The sequence below is a fragment of the Nannospalax galili genome, unplaced genomic scaffold (genome assembly GCF_000622305.1).
Source record: "Nannospalax galili isolate Female #2095 unplaced genomic scaffold, S.galili_v1.0 scaffold567, whole genome shotgun sequence".
Taxonomy (NCBI): domain Eukaryota; kingdom Metazoa; phylum Chordata; class Mammalia; order Rodentia; family Spalacidae; genus Nannospalax; species Nannospalax galili.
Genome location: NW_008357638.1, coordinates 1,465,987 through 1,483,270, shown reverse-complemented (window position 1 = coordinate 1,483,270; position 17,284 = coordinate 1,465,987). Strand labels below are relative to the sequence as shown.

Here is a 17,284-nt window from a genome sequence, read left to right as displayed (position 1 = left end):
TTAAATTAAAAAACTATTTTATTTATTTTTATGTATATGCATGTATTGCCTGCATGTAGGTAAGTGCATCCGTGTTGTGCAATGCCCATGGAGGACAGAAGAGGCTGTCAGATCCCCTGGAACTGGAGTTACAGTTGTTAGTTGCCATGTAGGTGCTGGGATTTGAACCCAGGTCTTCTGCAAGAACAATCAGTGTTCTTAATCACTGAGTCATCTCTCCAGCCCCAAATGTATTAAATTTTTAAAAAATTGAAAACAATTAAGAAAACAGTATACATGAGGTTTATTTTCGTTGACTTTGCTCTACCCTTTTGATGAACCCAGGAACAAAAACTTTCAGTTCTAAATCATAAAACAAAATAACAAATTTTCAAGGTCTCCTCCCTTCTGCAACATCCAGAGGTCTACACCGCAGCAGGATAAAAATCGTGCTTGAGTTACCTTTTTAACACAGGTAGTTACAGCTATGTTATAGGTTTCATATTAGAAACTAGAATAAGACTGACTACAGAGGAAAAACAGATGTAATTCAGAGCAGGAACGCCATTCCTATGGTAAGACAAGCACCAGAAAAAACATCGAAGGGGAATGAAACTGGCAGTGGCAGCAGACACATGCACTGATTAAGAAGAAAGAAGACATACGTCATACAGATGGCTCCTGCCGAAGAAGATAAAGTTGGAATACTCTTAGCATGTACCAAGGAGGAGAAGGAGGAGAAGACTCTAAGAAAAGAAAGAGATGGATTCCGAGTCAAAATAGGCTCAATTAAATTCTAGTTAGATGAGATGTACTTATGATACCCAACACAATAGATCACGCAATAATTCATCTTAACAATAACAAGGATAATACATCACAGAATTAGAGATGACAGTGGAGATAATAATCCTGTTTTCAGAGGAGCAAACAGGCCTGAGCTTAAGCCCCAGCTGACACAGGAAGAGGAGTGGTAATCAAGTTTTGATAGTTTGGGTATTTTCATGACATGATGCAAGTTGAGCATCCCTAATTCAAAAATCTAAAATGCTCCAATATGTGAATACTTCTGAACAGTATTCAAAAAGTAAAACCTATGCAAAAATTTTCAAAATCTGAAAATTTCACAATCTAAAGTCTACAAAAGCTGAAACACTTTTGGTCCCAAGTACTTTGGATAATAGATAATTGATCTGGTAACTTATAGTAATATAGGGAGGAAAAAAGGACCAGGACTCAAACACATGAGTAAGATCCATGGATGGTCTGTATGCTCTATTAGCAATGTAACTATATTTCTGTATGACAGAACTCAGTCTGTCAGAGGTGAGTACCTGGACTTCTCTAACCAGAAAAATGACCCTTGGCAGTCTGCTAGGGGAATCAGGGTAGTGAGATTGTGGTATAATTTTTCTTTAGGGCTAAATATACTTAGGCGAGAGAGAATAATAATCTCAAAACAAATACCAGAGAAAGTTTAACAATTTATGCTGAATACAGATTTTTTTTTTACAGAACTTATCAAACATCAAAGTTTTTTAAAATTACATTAAGAAAAATTAATTTTATTTGTAATGCCCCTAAGTTTTTAATCAGAATAGAAACAACAGTTAAAAATATTAAAGTTTTAAAAAATATTTATTATTTTTATTTTATGTGCATGAGTGTATTGCCCGCATGTATGTAAGTGCACCCATGCCATACACTGAGGTCTTCTGAAAAGAGAGTCTGATCCCCTGGGACTGGAGTTACAGATTGTTGTTAGCCACCATGTAGGTGCTGGGAATTGAACCTGGATCCTCTGCAAGAGCAGTCAGTGCTCTTAACCTCTGAGCCATCTTTCCAGCTGCCCCCCCCAAATATTAAGGTTTTTAATAAGCTCATAGGAATATGGGAGAACTAGCCAAAAGGCAAAGACCACACTGCACATAGGAAAAAGGAGATGACAATAATTTTACCAGCTGGAACTCACCTTGCACTTGGCATTAAGTGAGTACCCTTGCAGGGACTTCCCCCTCCTACTGGCTGCTTCCTAAGGGTAGGGCCTAGGCAAGGCCTGGTTAAATGCCTTCACTGAAGTCTGCTTTATGAACACCTCAGCAAAGGAATCTAAAGAAACAACCCCCCAAATGTTCCTGCCACTTCTCCAGCAAGCTGGGTGTCACAGACCACGTGTGCATGACTCACTTTTGATCATGTTCACGTCATTGGCCCCATCTCCAATGGCCAGCGTGATGGCCTTCTTGTACCTCTTCACCAGGTCCACTACCATGGCCTTCTGCTTGGGGGTGACGCGGCAGCAGATGACTGCGCTGCACTCGCAGGCCAGGTCTACAAAGTTCTTCTGTCGCTGCTCTTTCTTCACCTCCAGCTTTCTCTTACTCTGAGTCCGCATTCGCCTCTCTTCTTCTGTCCTTGGGAACTTAAGCTTTAGAATCTTACTTCTCTTGGTCTTTTTCTCTAGAAGGATTTCATTCTGTGACATGGGAGGAAGAAGGCATCACTGACCACTTTAGTTTTTATACCAAGAGTACCGTTCCCAAGACTTGAATGATGAGAAGGAAAGTTTGTGGATTATAACACTGATTATATTCCTCTGATTCACACACACACACACACACACACACACACACACACACAGAATATAGAACAAACAAAAACGTATAAGGAAGAAAGTGAAAATGATCCATTGATATACTTGGATAATCACTTATATCAGTTTTCTATAATTCCTTTCAGATATCCTCTAATATTAGGACTCAAACTTAGAAAACCACACTTGCATTTATAGGTTGGCTCTCAGACAGCTAATAAATAAGAAAAACCATCAAGAACTGGACCCAAATGAACTTGTTTCATTTGAGTGAAAGATGAAGAAATTACTGATACTTACCAACCAAGAACCAGTGATGATTAAGGCTCGGTTTTCTCCAGGTGGAAAGAAAGGCTCATGCACAGGGGGTGTAAATTTCGCATAGACTCCACCTCTGTTTCTCTGGTTCTCCATCCTGGTGTGAAGAAGAGAACTGGGGGAAAATAAATTTAGATATTTAAAGCATAAGGCCATAAAAGGCTCTAGACTGTAATTCTGACATCATTTTAAAGATGGTGTTACAAAGCACACAGCATGACATTCAACTCACATTTTTTTTTCTTGAGACAGGGTCTCCCGGTAGCCCCAGCTGTTGTGATATTGTTTTCTTAGACCTCTTTTTTTTTGGTCTTTTTGAGACAGGGTCTCCCTGTAGCCCAAGCTGTTCTGGAACTCACTATGTAGACCAGGCTGGCCTTGAACTCACAGAGATCTTCCTGACTTTGCCTCCCAAGTGCTGGGATTAAAGGCATGCGCCACCACGCCCGGCAACTCACATTTTTTTAAGAGTGCTTAGATAGCTTAGGAGAGTTAAGTATATTTTCACAGTTGTGTAACTCCTCTCTAGAACATTTTCATCTTGTAAAACTTTGTGACTGGCATTTTTATTTCTCTTTTTATGACTGGTTTATGTCATTATGTCTTCAAATTTCATCAGTATTATAGGATATGTCATAATTTCTTTTTTTTAAAAAGGATGATTCCTCTGTATGAATGTAACGATTTTTGCTTATCCAACTCATACATGAGTTGCTTCTACCTCTTGCCTATTTTGAATAGTACTATATAAATGTGAGATTTATATATATGTATACATACATATACATACATATATATATTTAAAATCCTGCTTTCAATTCTTTTGAGTAAATACCCAAATATAGGATTACCGAATAATATGGTAATCCTATTTTTAATGTTTTATTAAAGTGTTTTTTATTTATCATTTTATATGTGTATATGTATTGCTTGCTTGCACATATGTAAGTGTACCCATGTTGTACAATGCCCACAGAGGTTAGAAGAAGGCATTGGATTCCCTGGAGTTACAGATGGTTGTTAGCTGCCATGTGGGTCTTGGGAACTGAACCCTGGTCCTCTGTAAGAGCAGATAGTACTCTTAACTGCTGAGCCATCTCTCCAGCCCCAACTTTTAATGTTTTTGCAGAAATTCCCCACTGCTTTCCTTCATTTCCTTAACTGCTTTCCTTCATTCCCATAACAGTACACAAGAGTTCCAATTTCTCTACAGTCTTACCAGTACTTGCTGTTTTTTTCCTTTTTTCTTGTCATCCAGAAACAATGATTAAAGTGTTTTCTTGATTTACATTTTCCTAATGATTAGAAGTGCTAAGCCCTTCCATATGCTTATTAGCTATTGTGCCTCTTCTATAGAGAAATGTCTGCTAAAGTTCTTTACCATTTTTGTTTTTTATTTAAAGATGTATTTTTGCCAGGTGTGGTGGCGCATGCCTTTAATCCCAGCACTTGGGAGGCAGAGGCAGGCGGATCTCTGTGAGTTCAAGGCCAGCCTGGTCTACATAGTGAGTTCCAGGACAGCTGGAGCTACAGGGAGACCCTGTCTTGGAAAGACAAAACAACAACAACAACAACAACATCAACAAAAAGATGTATTTTTATTTATTAGTCCACATGAGTACAGTCCCTACGGATGCCAGAAGAGCGAGTTGGATCCCCTGGAGCTGGTGTTACAGGCTGTTGTGAGCCACCTGATATAAGTGCTAGGAGTCAAACTCTAGCCCTCTGGAAGAGTGTGAAGTGATCTTCAGCTGAGCCATCTCTCAGCCTTCTTTGATCATTTCCTAAATCTTGATTCTTCCACTGTGGGGCACCTTGTTCTTGATACCTTACTACTTGCCAAAGACAGCCAAATGAATGAAGACTGTGTTCATAAGCAAGAGAAGGAAGGCAGTCTTGATAGGAATTTTAACATTCTGACTACTATACGATAGACAAAAAAGCCTGTTTCTTCATAAAATTGTAACTGCTTTTAAACTTTTTGGTGCTTTGTATTAACACATTATTGCAACATTTTCATGTGATGGAAAATGAGTTATGGAGTTTGATAGTGGAAGAGGTCTTCAATACCTTGCCCATTCTTCTCGTGTAATAAATAAGGAAATGGAGTCAGAGAGAGGTGATGTGATGTGCTTTCGGGGAGTCAATGGAAAATCTGACATGTCTCCCCACTCACCCAGAGACTTTCTCCATTCCACACACATCACCATTATTCTTTAACTATAGAAACAGGTTTCTCAACCTTGGTATTATTCCTATTTTGGGCCAGATAATTCTCTATTGTATGTGGCTGCCTATGGTAGAATATACAGTCTTTGAGAGGCTTTAAATACCCTTAGTATCTGTCAACTGGAAACCGGTAGGATCCTCAAATCCTGTTGTACCCACCAAAGATGTCTGTAGATACTGCCAATGATCCCTGGCAGGCAAAACTGGCCCCCATTAGAGCCACTGACCCAGAGTCCATGAGATGGTTCAGTGGGTAAAGCTGTTTGCTATTCAAGCCTTGTGACTTGAGTTCAATCCCTGGAACCTACATGAAGATGGAAGGAGAGAGAGAACTGACCCCACAAAGTTGTTCTCTGACCTCCATATATATATAGTATGGCATATCATTTCTCTCTCTCTCTCTCTCTCTCTCTCACACACACACACACACACACACACACACACACAAATAAAATAAAACCAAAAAGTTAGAATCACTTCCCCAGAGGATTCAATCTAATTCTCACTTTTAATTAAAAAATGAGTGAACATGAAGGAGGTGTGGTGGCACATGCCTTTAATCCCAGCATTTGGGAGGCAGAGGCAGGCAAATCTCCGTGAGACTGAGGCCAGCCTGGTGTGCATAGAGAGTTCCAGGCCAGTTACAGCTATGGGGCGACTGGGAAACCCTGTCTCAAAAAGACCAAAAAAAAAAAAAAAAAAAAAAAAACCCAAAACCAAAAAACAAAAACCAACCAACCAACCAAACAAACAAAAAACCCCCAAAACCTAACAAAACCAATCATTAAAAGGCTAGAAGAGAAAAACAAAGTTCCTATTCAAACCATTTGATAGGAATAGGAATCATTTCAGAACCATCTAGAAAGACAATTCATCTCTATAAGTAGAAAGTTGGCTAGGAGCATAATGACAAAGTCTACAACTTGTATAAATGTTATCTTTTAATTTAGCTTTTACAACACTTTTAAAAGAGATCAGAAATTTGTTAAGGTCCCCATCTACAAAAAGTAAACAAAACTGCGTGGTAGCGCACGCCTTTAATCCTAGCAGAGGCAGGCGGATCTCTGTGAGTTCAAGGTTACCTTAGTCTACACAGTGAGTTCCAGGACAGCTGGGGCTACAGAGAGACCGAAAAAAAAAAAAAAAAAAAGAAAAAAAAACTATATGGTCATTAACAAAAAAGAACTTAAGAAAAAAAAAAAAAAAAAAAAAGTAAATAAAACTATATGGTACTTAACAAAAAAGTACTTAAGCAAACACAGTAAGCATTTATTTGCCTATTGACACTTTTTGAAACTTACAACTTATAGAGGCATGGTTTATATGCTTTTTCTTAATTAGAAGTGATTTCAGTCATAGGTTACTAACTCCGTCTAATTTAGCAGGCTGTCTAATATACTGGAATGATTTGCAGAGTTGATCATCGAAAGGCCTATCAACTCTCTCCTCATATTAGGAGGCCTGGCAGATGTGTGTATTAGCTGCTTAATTTGACCTTGTGCCATCAGACACAGGATTGTTAAGAAGCCTGAGGAATAAATGGAACTGTTAAGCCAGCAGTAAACACATCACAGGAACTGTTATAGCTCATAATGAGATGGAGTGTTTACATTGTACATTTCCAGGTCTGCTGCAACCAATTTGAGGCTAATGAATGTTCCAGCACAAGTGAAGGTCTGAAACAGGCCTACCCTCTCTAGAGAGACTACAGATGACCTAGCTACATGGTATGACCCACTAAAACTGTCCTGGGGCAAGATTTTTTTTTTTTTTTTTTGCCTATTATTTGTTTCAAAAGATAAAATCTCTAGAAAAGGCAAAATATAATTCATTTTAATTTGCTAGTGATGGGCTGGGGAGATGGTCAGTTGGTATAAAGTGCTTGCCACACGAGAATGAAAACCTGAGTTTGGGTCCCCAGCATTCATGTAAAATTCTAGGTATGGCAGTTTGTACCTGTAATCCCAGTACTGGATGGCAGAGAGGCCATCCAGTCTAGGCAATTGTAAGCTCTAGGTTCAATGAGAAACCCTCTTCAAAAAAATAAGATGGAGGCACTGGAAAGATGGGTGGCTCAGTGGTTAAGAGCACTGGGTGCTCTTGCAGAGATCCAGGTTTGGTTCCCAGCACCCACATGGCTGCTAACAACCATCCATAACTCTAGTTCCAGGGGATCTAACACACTCCTCTGACCTCCATGGGCACAGCACAACCCAGGTGCACTTATATACACACACTCATATATACACTCATGCATAAAATAAAAAATAATAAAAAAATTAAGATGGAGAGTGATAGAGGAAGACAACCTTTGGCCTAACTCCTGCATTCACATGTGTACTACACACACACACACACACAGAGGAACATATGCTATCACAGGCTCACTTCTTTTTCAACAGACAAACAAATACAGAGGCTTTCTAAAGAATAGAGTGAAAATGGCCTCTTAAAGCTCCCAGGTCTCTCTAAGACTGAAATCTGTTCAGAGTGAGCTGAACCATGGTAACATGGGATGCCTGTGGTCCTGGTGCTTCACGTGAACATGAAGAAAGTGTCCCAACTACAGCATCTAGCTCCTGTTTCTCCATATCGTTAGCCATCTGTATCTAATCTTGACTTTGTAAAAATGAGCTGCTATCTTCTTGTGCCCCAGTCCATTACTTACTTTATATCTTCCCCATAGCAGATAGTGGTGTCTTCTGTCAGAAGTTCACAAGCAAAACCTATGTTTTCAGCAGTTTCTACAACAGACAAAAACTAAGTCAAATGTTGTTTCTACTTTATCTGAACATGTTGAGTATCCCTTATCTGAAGTGCTTGGGACCGAAAGTGTTTGAGATTTTGGATTTTGGAGTGTTTGCACACACACACAATTAGATATCTCGAGGATGGAGTGCAAGTCTAAACATGAAGTTCACTTACATTCCATAGGTGCCATATACACACAGCCTGAAGGCATTTTATACAAGTCATTTAGTGCAAATGTATTCTGACCATGACTTTATACATCATCAGGTCAGGTGGCATCATGCCAGGGCTCAAAAAGTTTCAAATTTTAAGTGTTGGGGATTTTCAGATTAGGAATACTCCACCCATAATGACATTTTCAGCTCATGAATATAACCACATTCAACCAAATATATTGCTTTTCTGTAGCAATGTACAGAAACCACATAAAGAAGAAAAATCTCTCTCTAATACAATAAGCCAAACACAATAAGGCAAAGCCCAGTTTGGGTTTGGGATGCTTTTTTTTTTTAGAGACAGGGTCTCCCTGAAGCTCCAGCTGGAGAGACCAGGCTGGCCTTGATCTCACTCACCTGCCTCTGCCTCTCAAGTGCTGGGATTAAAGGCATGCATCACTACATCTGGCTAGTTTGAGATGCTCTTAATAATCAAGTGTGCTATGTTGTCAAGCACAGAAGCTGGTTATATAATAAATCAATGTTCATTAAAATGCTAAACCTGAGGCTGGAGAGATGGCTAATAGGTTACGAGCACTGGCTGCTCTTGCAGAGGACCAGGGTTCTGTTCCCAACACCCACATGGGGGCTCATAACTGTCTGTAACTCCAGTTCCAGGGGGGGTTCAGTACCCTCTTCTGGCCTTTATGGGCACTGCATGCATGTGGTACACTTATATACATGCAAGCAAAACACTCATACACATAAAATAAAGATAAATAAATCTTAAAATATTAAACACCCCAATCATGTGGCTTGATCACTTTGTCATGGGCTGGGGGAGGGATGACCACTTCCATTGACCCTCACATACTGAGGATGTTTTTCCTTTTTCCAGTACCACCTATTTGGTATTTATCAAAAGGCCAAGACTGTACTCTTGGAAGAGTGTGTCGGAGCAAGAGACCTTTGATTTTCTGAGAGAGGCTTAGGGTCTCTCAGTATCAATGCTGAACAATGACTTATTTGGCTCTAAGTTTAAATGCTAAAATTTTCCTGGGGCATAAAAATGTTCATTATAAATTTTGAGATATGAAATAAGCAAGAAAATAAAAGTTGTTGTAGTTCAGCATTTTATTTTGTTCAACAAATGGAAAAGTGCTGGAAAGACAACAGGGAAGGGCATGGCCTTTCCAGGATAGAAGTTCTCATCTGGCTGCAGAGATAAGGGTAATAGCAACCAGCAAGACAAAATCAGGAGCTAGCCTGGAAGGAATAAACTCTGCTGAGGGAACTTAGGGAAGGATGAGGTCAGGGTGGGCTGGAACAGGAGCACAGGGTTAAGAAGAGAAAGCATCTCCATTCCCACAGGATGGAAAGTCAGAGAAGGTCATCTTGGGCAAAGGAAACAGAAGCTGCATCTATTTATGACTTAACACATTTCCCGACATGATGAATTACCCTTTTTGTCGCCCGTGAGCACCCAGATCTTAATGTCAGCTTTTGCAAGCTTTGAAATGGTCTCTGGAACTCCATCCTGTAGCTTGTCTTCAATAGCAGTAGCTCCCAAGAGCTGGAGTGGACATTTTAAAAATTAAAAAGAATTAGCACACAAAAACTGTCTTTAAATATAGTTGCCAGCCTCAAAAAGAGCTAATTATACACCCAGTTAGTACTGCGCCAGGGAAGTGGCTGGCTTTGCACACTTGCCTCAAACCAAAGCAGCCAAAAATATGTTTCTTAAATAATTTACTTTATCATACAGAAAATGCATTATAGACATAGTTTGTGGGGCCTTACCCTGTAAGCCCAGTACTCAAGAGGCAGAGGTAGGAGGATCACCCACAAGTTAGAGACTAGCCTAGGCTACATATTGAGTTCCAGGGCAGCCAGGGCTACAGTGGGACTACAGTGAGATCCTACCTCAAAAAACAACAACAACAAAAAGTACAAATACAAAAAGATGTTAAAAGCACACTTCCATGATGTATGCTCTGTTTATACAAACATAAACCAGTTTCAGTAGCTAAAAGCATTCTACCAAATATTCACTTCTTAGGATGGGTTGAATATTTTCCATTAATCTAAATTCAAGAACGCTATGTATTAAGTTCTGAAGCATTTCATTTTATGTTATGGTAGGCTTTTCCATAACATAAATTATCAGCAATTCTTACAATGAAATCACTAAATACTAATTTGTTGTCATTTAAATATCAAATGAATTTTCTTAAATGATATAAACGATAATGGAATTAGATTAGAAGTACTCCAAATGTTTTTTATCAGTCAGGTGTGGTGGTACATGCCTGAAATTCCAACACTTAGGAGGCTGAGACAGGAGGACTTCTATGAATTCCAGGCTAGTTTGAACTACATAGTGAGTACCAGGTCAGCCAGGGCAATGTAGCAAGACTCTGTCTCAAAAAGAAAAATAAAAGTTTTTTCCTCTTTCGGTTTCTTTGACCACAACTTTTATTCTGTTTGTTAAGCAAAATAAATTCAACTTATGAGCTGTTTGTACCAATTAAGATCAACAATGTAATAAAATTTAATAGAAATTTGAATTCTGTCTATAGAACGTCAAGGTAAAAGTTACCGGTAAAACTCACAATTAAATCTTTCTCAATCTCTTCATACACTTTGTCCAGAGCTTCATCCCGGTTGGTTGAAGCCACGCTGGCAGCCATAAACTTTTTATTCCATTCTGCAAATTCTTTTTCTTCAATTTCTTTGTAGCATAGGCACAAGGTTCTAAGAGTTTCACTGGCAAAGATCTGTTTTATTTAAAAGATAATCCATTCATGCAAAGAAGAGTTGCTTTTTTAAAATTATTTTTTAAAATACACTTACTTTGTATACGTATGTGTGTTTTGTGTATGTGTGTGCCTCAGCACCCATATATGGCAGTCAGGGGACAACTTGAAGAAGTCTGTACTTTCCTTCCACCATGTGGGTCCCATCAAGCTTGGCAGCATTTGCCTTCAGCAGCTGAGCCATCTCACTGGGCCCCCAAAACAGTTAATTTTTGTAGATGAAATTTGAAACATTATTTTGAAGTACTATACTGATAAAAGTAAAAAAGAGACCATGAAGTACAAAGGCTTCTACAGGGGCTGGAGAGTTGGCTCAGCAGTTAAGAGCACTGACTGCTCTTGAGAGGACCTGGGCTGGATTCCCAGCATCCACATGGCAGCTATGAACGGTCCTTAACTCCAGTTCTAGGGGAATCCGAAGCCCTCTTCTGACTTCCGTGGAACTGCACGACATGGGTGCACTCACATACATGCAGACAATACACTCATACACATAAAATAAAATAAAAAAACCAAAATATTAAAAAATACTCCAAAGGATTCTACAGAGAGATTAACCTTGCCTTCTAGTCAATTTGTTTTTCTAAGCAATCCTAGGTTCCTAGGACTGTATTTCTAGTACTCAAATTAGATGAAGCAAAACTCTGCCTTTCTTATAAATCAGGTCACTGGAGGGAAGGAAATTTTTGCTCTTGATGCTAAGCAAATAAGGTATAATCATGGTGTACACAGAGACCTGACAACTGTAGAATTTGTTTCCACAAACTATCACAGATCCAACCAACTGTGTATTCTCAACCAGACATTGTCACTGGAACCAACACTGAAATCAGTAAGCTGCCATGAAAGCTGGGACCAAACATCAATGAAAAAGGGCATCTGGAAAGTATCCTGTGAGAATAGATTTAATCCACTTTTCCATAGCTTCCATACAAACCAATAAAGATCTTCACTTCACAGCATCGTGTTTTATAGCAAGGTACCAGATCTGGTTCTACCAAACGTTCACTTCCAAAGACTCTTAGGATGGGCCTGCATTGAATTGATTAGACTGACATATTTTTCTCATCCTCACGAGAACGCATTCACTTTAAATGCATTAGTATCAGTACATAATCTGAAAACGACCTCACTCAGTAAATCACATGTTCATCAGGCTTCTCTCTCAAAGGACTTTTGGTTGACTCTAAACTCCAATAGACTCTTAAAGAGAAGAAAAACTACTCTTTAGGACACACCTACTTAGTTCGGGGAGCACTTTCTCTTGCAATAATATCCTGCCATAATGGGATTTTTTTCTTCACTCTTTCACTTAGAGAGCTAATAATTCACATAATATACTAAGCATCTTTCCCAGAGTCTCAATATAAGCAAAGGGGCAGAACAGGGGCACTGTTCTGACTGATTTCTGGGTTTCACCACCATCATCATAGAAACCCAAAACAGAACTGGTGGGAAGTTCCCAAAGTACAGGTTTTAGAATCATTCTAGTAGCTATATCATCACTGGACTAAACACGTAGCTTCCGAAGGTGAAGGCTTTAAAGCTATGAAGACCATACTGGGTACTAACAAAGGCATCAGAACTCAATGATCCAACATTTTAGTTCCTTGTCCTGTCATATTCCTATAGGAATGCTTTCTTTCCTTCACTCTACGCCTAGATTTGGTAGAATTCCAAGACACAACGAAAATAGGAAGACTACAGCTTAGTGCAGTTGTCACTTGCTCAGGGTCACTGGAAGAAAGATGAGCCATTATTCGCTTACATCAGCCCTGTGGGCTAGGATGCTAGAATGGGCTTTACCGTCATTTCCTAGGATGTGGGCAACAAGGGCAAAACTGAGACCCAGTTGACATTTCTACTTTGGTGTTTTTTCTACCAAAGCAAAAGGAGGATCAACAGAGAGCATATAGCCTTCACATAGCTGAAGAGACAATCTCGGAAAACAAGAGTGGAATCTCTAGCAGGAGAGTGAAGACTTACATCCAGGGCGTCCTGTGTCTCTTGCTTTGTAGGATTCATCTGATGTAGCCGTTCATAAATTACAGTGTCAGCACCTTTACAGTATAGCCTGATATTACCTTCTGGGGTTCTCACTGACAGCATGGGAAGGAAAAGGACAGAACAAAGTTAGGTTTGATTTCTTTATGGAAAAGTACATTTATAATGTTAATTGAAGTGCTATCCTCAACAAAATTGGCAAGCTGCTACCTACATCAAATGTATTAATAAAGTAAGTATGAAAACATTCCTTCAAGGCCAGATCGGTACTATACAGCCTTTCAACAAATATTTATGGACTCCCTACTATGTGTTATGCTTTGTGGTAGCTAATGTCTTCCATAGAATTTTCTTTGTTCATGCCAATCACTAGGGATCTTTCTTACCTATCGTTGAACTCGAAATATTTACTGCTTTTAAGATGCTTCTGGGACCACTTTCTTACACTGTTCCATCTAAGCAATAATAAAGTCACAGAATGTGCCTTTTTGCTAAGTAGATTCTAAGTTCTCTAAGGTAGATGCCAGGCATACTAACTAGTCCAGAGCAGTTAGGCACATAGAAAGTACAATGTAATTCTAAAGGTTAAAAATTCAGTATCAGAGGCTGGAGAGATGGCTCAGCAGTTAACAGTACTTGCTGCTCTTGAAGCAGACCTGAGTTCAGTTTCCATCACGCTCATGGTGCCTTAGAACCACCTATAACTCCAGTTTCTAGGGATCTGATGTCCTCTTCTGCTCTTCATAGACACCAGGCATGCACATGGTGCACACACAAACATGCAGGCAAAACACTCATACACATAAAATAAAAATAAGTCTTACAAAAGAACTCAGTATCATATAGGGAAGGTTATTGGTATCACCTTAGCCAAGTGATAGTTAACATTAGCATTCATCAGATAAAATACCCATCAGGTGCCTTTTTAGAGAAGGCACAGCATTACTTATGTACTCTTTCTGTCAACAACATGGATATAGCATATAGTCAGGAAGGACAGGAGACAAACCCAAACTGAGAAACATTCTGGAGTATACTAGGAAGAAATAGTAGCCTCGACGTGATCTGCCTCAGCAATTAGATGTGTGTGTGTGTGTGTGTGTGTGTGTGTGTGTGTGTGTGTGCCATGTACATATGGGTATCTGCAGAGGCAAGGAGAGTGTACTGGATGCCCTGGAACATAGGCAATTGTGAGCCATATGGATGCTGGAAATTCAGGTCCTCTGCAAGAGCAGTAAGTACTCCTAACCACTGAGCCATCTCTCCAGCCCCCTTCACTTTTAAAAAATGCTAATATATGAAAGATCAGAAAGGGTTGAAGAATTGTTTTTGATTCAGAGTCATGATTATCTAATTCATTTGATCTCTGAACCAAATATCATAGAGATGGAAGGAAGGAAAGGAGGGAGACGGGGAGGGGGTGGATAGAGGAACAGAGGAGGAAAGAACCAGAAAGCCAGAAAGAGAGTTCTTGGTAAAATTTGGAAATGTCTGCAGGTTAGTACTACAGGCTACAGATGATAAAGCTGAATTAATGAATCTGATCACACACACAGGCACACAATTAAGTTTCTTGTTCTTAGGAAATACCTATAATGTACTTAGGGCAAAGGAGTGTTGGGTCTGTAATTTATTCCAAAGTACTTTGGAAGACACTAACCTGTATATATAATGAAACTGGCAAAGAAACTATGGGAAATGTTACTGATTGATGAATATTAAAGAATATACAAGAGTACTTTAAATAACCCTTGTAACTTTCTGTAGGTTGGAAATTATTTAAGATTACTGAAGAAAATATTTTAAAACTACAATGAGATCTCCATCTCTATGTGGTGACCTGTTAAGAGCTTAGATCTGAAGTAAGATTGGGACTCATCAACAGTAACCCTTCTCTGGCATCATGCACAAAAGAGAAGTGCTTGGAGGGTCCCAAAATAAACAAGCACATGCTTGGGACAGCACTACACAAGCTGCTCCTGCCACCCCAGATTCGGCAACTGGAGGCCTTATGGCTACAGAATTTCAGTAGCAACTTGCAAGATTCAGATATACCACAGCTTTCCCTTTGTGTCATGGGCACGGTGAAGAACAGAGAAAAAAAACATGAGTTTTAGTAAATCTAGACATCTTCCAGGAGCCAATGATCTAATCATTTTCTCATTTGTCCAAGTGTCACTACATAAAATGGAAGGAAGGCAACATGGAACTGAAAGATTCATGGAGTCTGAGGAAGAGACCTACCAATGATTGACATTCGCTTCCGGTCGCTGTTGAAGTCTAAGATGGCAAGCACACTGTAGGTCCTTTCTGTGCCCAATTCGCTGACAGTGATGGTGTTCTGTGTCCTGGCGAGGAAGACAAAGCCGAAGTTCCTGGCAGCGTTTACCAGAGCACCTTCATCAGGAGAGGCTGCCTGGTAGTTGAGCTGACCTGACAAGGGACGTGAGAAATCTCAGAACAGATGTGAGACTGAGCTTGGAACTCAGGAGGCCTGAGCTCTGGGTCCAGGGTTCTCTGCAGGTCCAGCACATCCCCAAGAGAACAAGTCAATGGCTTTAAAGGGTTATGACAAAAATCAAAACTTTTTAAGTCTTAAAATTTTCTTGAAAATTTAGGGCTGGAGAGATGGCTCAGTGGTTATCAACACTTGCTGTTCTTGCAGAAGACCAGGGTTCAGTTCCCAGTACCAACATGGCAACTAACAACTCACCATAACTCCAATTCCAGGCCCTCTTCTGGCCTCCATGGGCACGTCACAAATGTAGTGCACTTACATACATGCAGGCATAATGCTCATATATATAAAATAAAAATTAAAAATAAACTTTTTTCTTAAAAATTCAAAGTGGTAATAGAAATTGAAAACTCCTGACTAAAAATAAAGGAAATATTCCCACAATTCCATCATCTGTAAAAAGCAACACCATTCATGTTTTACTGCTCCTTTCCATCTTCTCTAGCATGCCTATTTCTATAAGTTTCTAATATGCCAGGCAGATATTTACATCCTGATTATTCTAATGTCATATTTTGAGCCTGTCAGCATATATTTAAGGATTATTTCAGATACATTATTTTAATGATTGTAAATATGTTACTATTTTTGAAACACCATAGGCGCTTGGCTTATTTCCAAAATTTTTGGTTCTCAAATATAGCATTATAATAGTATTCATGTGTACATATGAAGTATGGAAGAAAGGAGGGAGGGAGAGAGAGAGGGAGAGAGAGAGAGAGAGAGAGAGAGAGAGGGAGGAGAGAGAGAGAGAGAGAGGTATGAAAGAGAAACAGACAGATAAAGAGATTTTGAAACCGGGTCTTATATAGCCCAAGCTAGCTTTGAATATAATATGTAGCTAAGAGTGGATTTGAACATCTGATCTCCTGCCTCCACATTCCAAATATTGGGCTTATAGGCAGTCAGACCTACATGTAGTTCTGTTTATATTTTTAAAGGACAGATTTCTAGTAGTGAAAATACAGAGGTACAGAATTTTGATTGACTCTCTCTCTCTCTCTCTCTCTCTCTCTCTCTCTGTGTGTGTGTGTGTGTGTGTGGTGGTAGGAATCAAACCCAGTGCCTTGTGCTTGCTAAGCAAGTGGTCTATCACTGAGCAATACCCCCATCTTACACTGTTTTTAATCCCTTTGGTATATATTACTAATATGTTTTCCAAAAGGGTTGTCAGTTTATCCTACTTCTAAGAGTTCTTATTTTACCACAACTAAAATCTTACTAAAAAAAAACAAAATAGAACAGAACTTTATCAATCTGATCAGCACCTTACAAATTAAAATTTAAATAATGGAAAACTGCCTTCAAGTCATAGTAACACTCAACAATAAGTTTCACAATCTTGGCATGTGTGTGTATGTATGTACATGTGTACATGTATATGTTTTTATAAATCTGAGTGTTCAATACAAGGCTCTATTTATTGACAGATATACAGTGATATATAAACTCTTTTTTTTTTTTTTTTTTTTTTGTCTTTTTGAGACAGGGTCTCCTTATAGCCCTAGCTGGCCTGGAACTCACTAGGGAGACCAGATTGGTTTCGACTTCACAGAAATCCACCTGCCTCTGCTTCCAAAGTGGTGGGGTTAAAGGCATTCGCCACTACACTGGCCAATAAAAAGTTTTCCTTTTGTTTTTTAAAAAATTCATCTACTCAATATTTTCTGTTTCCTGTCCTAATTATTCTGCCTCAGGGGAAAAGTAGTTCCACAGCCAGATGAGGTTTTATGGAAAAAGTCATGTAGGATGCAGGCCACAGGTATGGGACAGCTTTTCTCACTTTGTCTACTTGAAAGAGTATGATGCTCTAGGGTGGACAGCTGGAGGGGGACCAAACACCCCTTTCTTCTCATGCTGGCTCAGAGAATTCATTCCAATCAAGTAAGTATTTGTGTTGTTTTTGTTTTAATCTTGGGAT

General features: G+C 39.3%; 1 protein-coding gene across 1 annotated transcript in view; it reads right to left on the bottom strand.

Moving 5' to 3' along the window:
- Positions 1-17,284, bottom strand: part of Atp8b1 (ATPase phospholipid transporting 8B1) — a 148,999-nt gene that overhangs the window by 13,982 nt on the left and 117,733 nt on the right. Inside the window, exons 16-22 of the mRNA XM_008855367.3 lie at positions 15,090-15,278; positions 12,828-12,940; positions 10,638-10,802; positions 9,487-9,598; positions 7,788-7,863; positions 2,873-3,005; positions 2,167-2,455 (exon numbers count right to left, since the gene is read on the bottom strand). Of these exons, the coding sequence (XP_008853589.1) occupies positions 2,167-2,455; positions 2,873-3,005; positions 7,788-7,863; positions 9,487-9,598; positions 10,638-10,802; positions 12,828-12,940; positions 15,090-15,278 (1,077 nt within the window). The remainder of the gene's footprint in view (positions 1-2,166; positions 2,456-2,872; positions 3,006-7,787; positions 7,864-9,486; positions 9,599-10,637; positions 10,803-12,827; positions 12,941-15,089; positions 15,279-17,284) is intronic.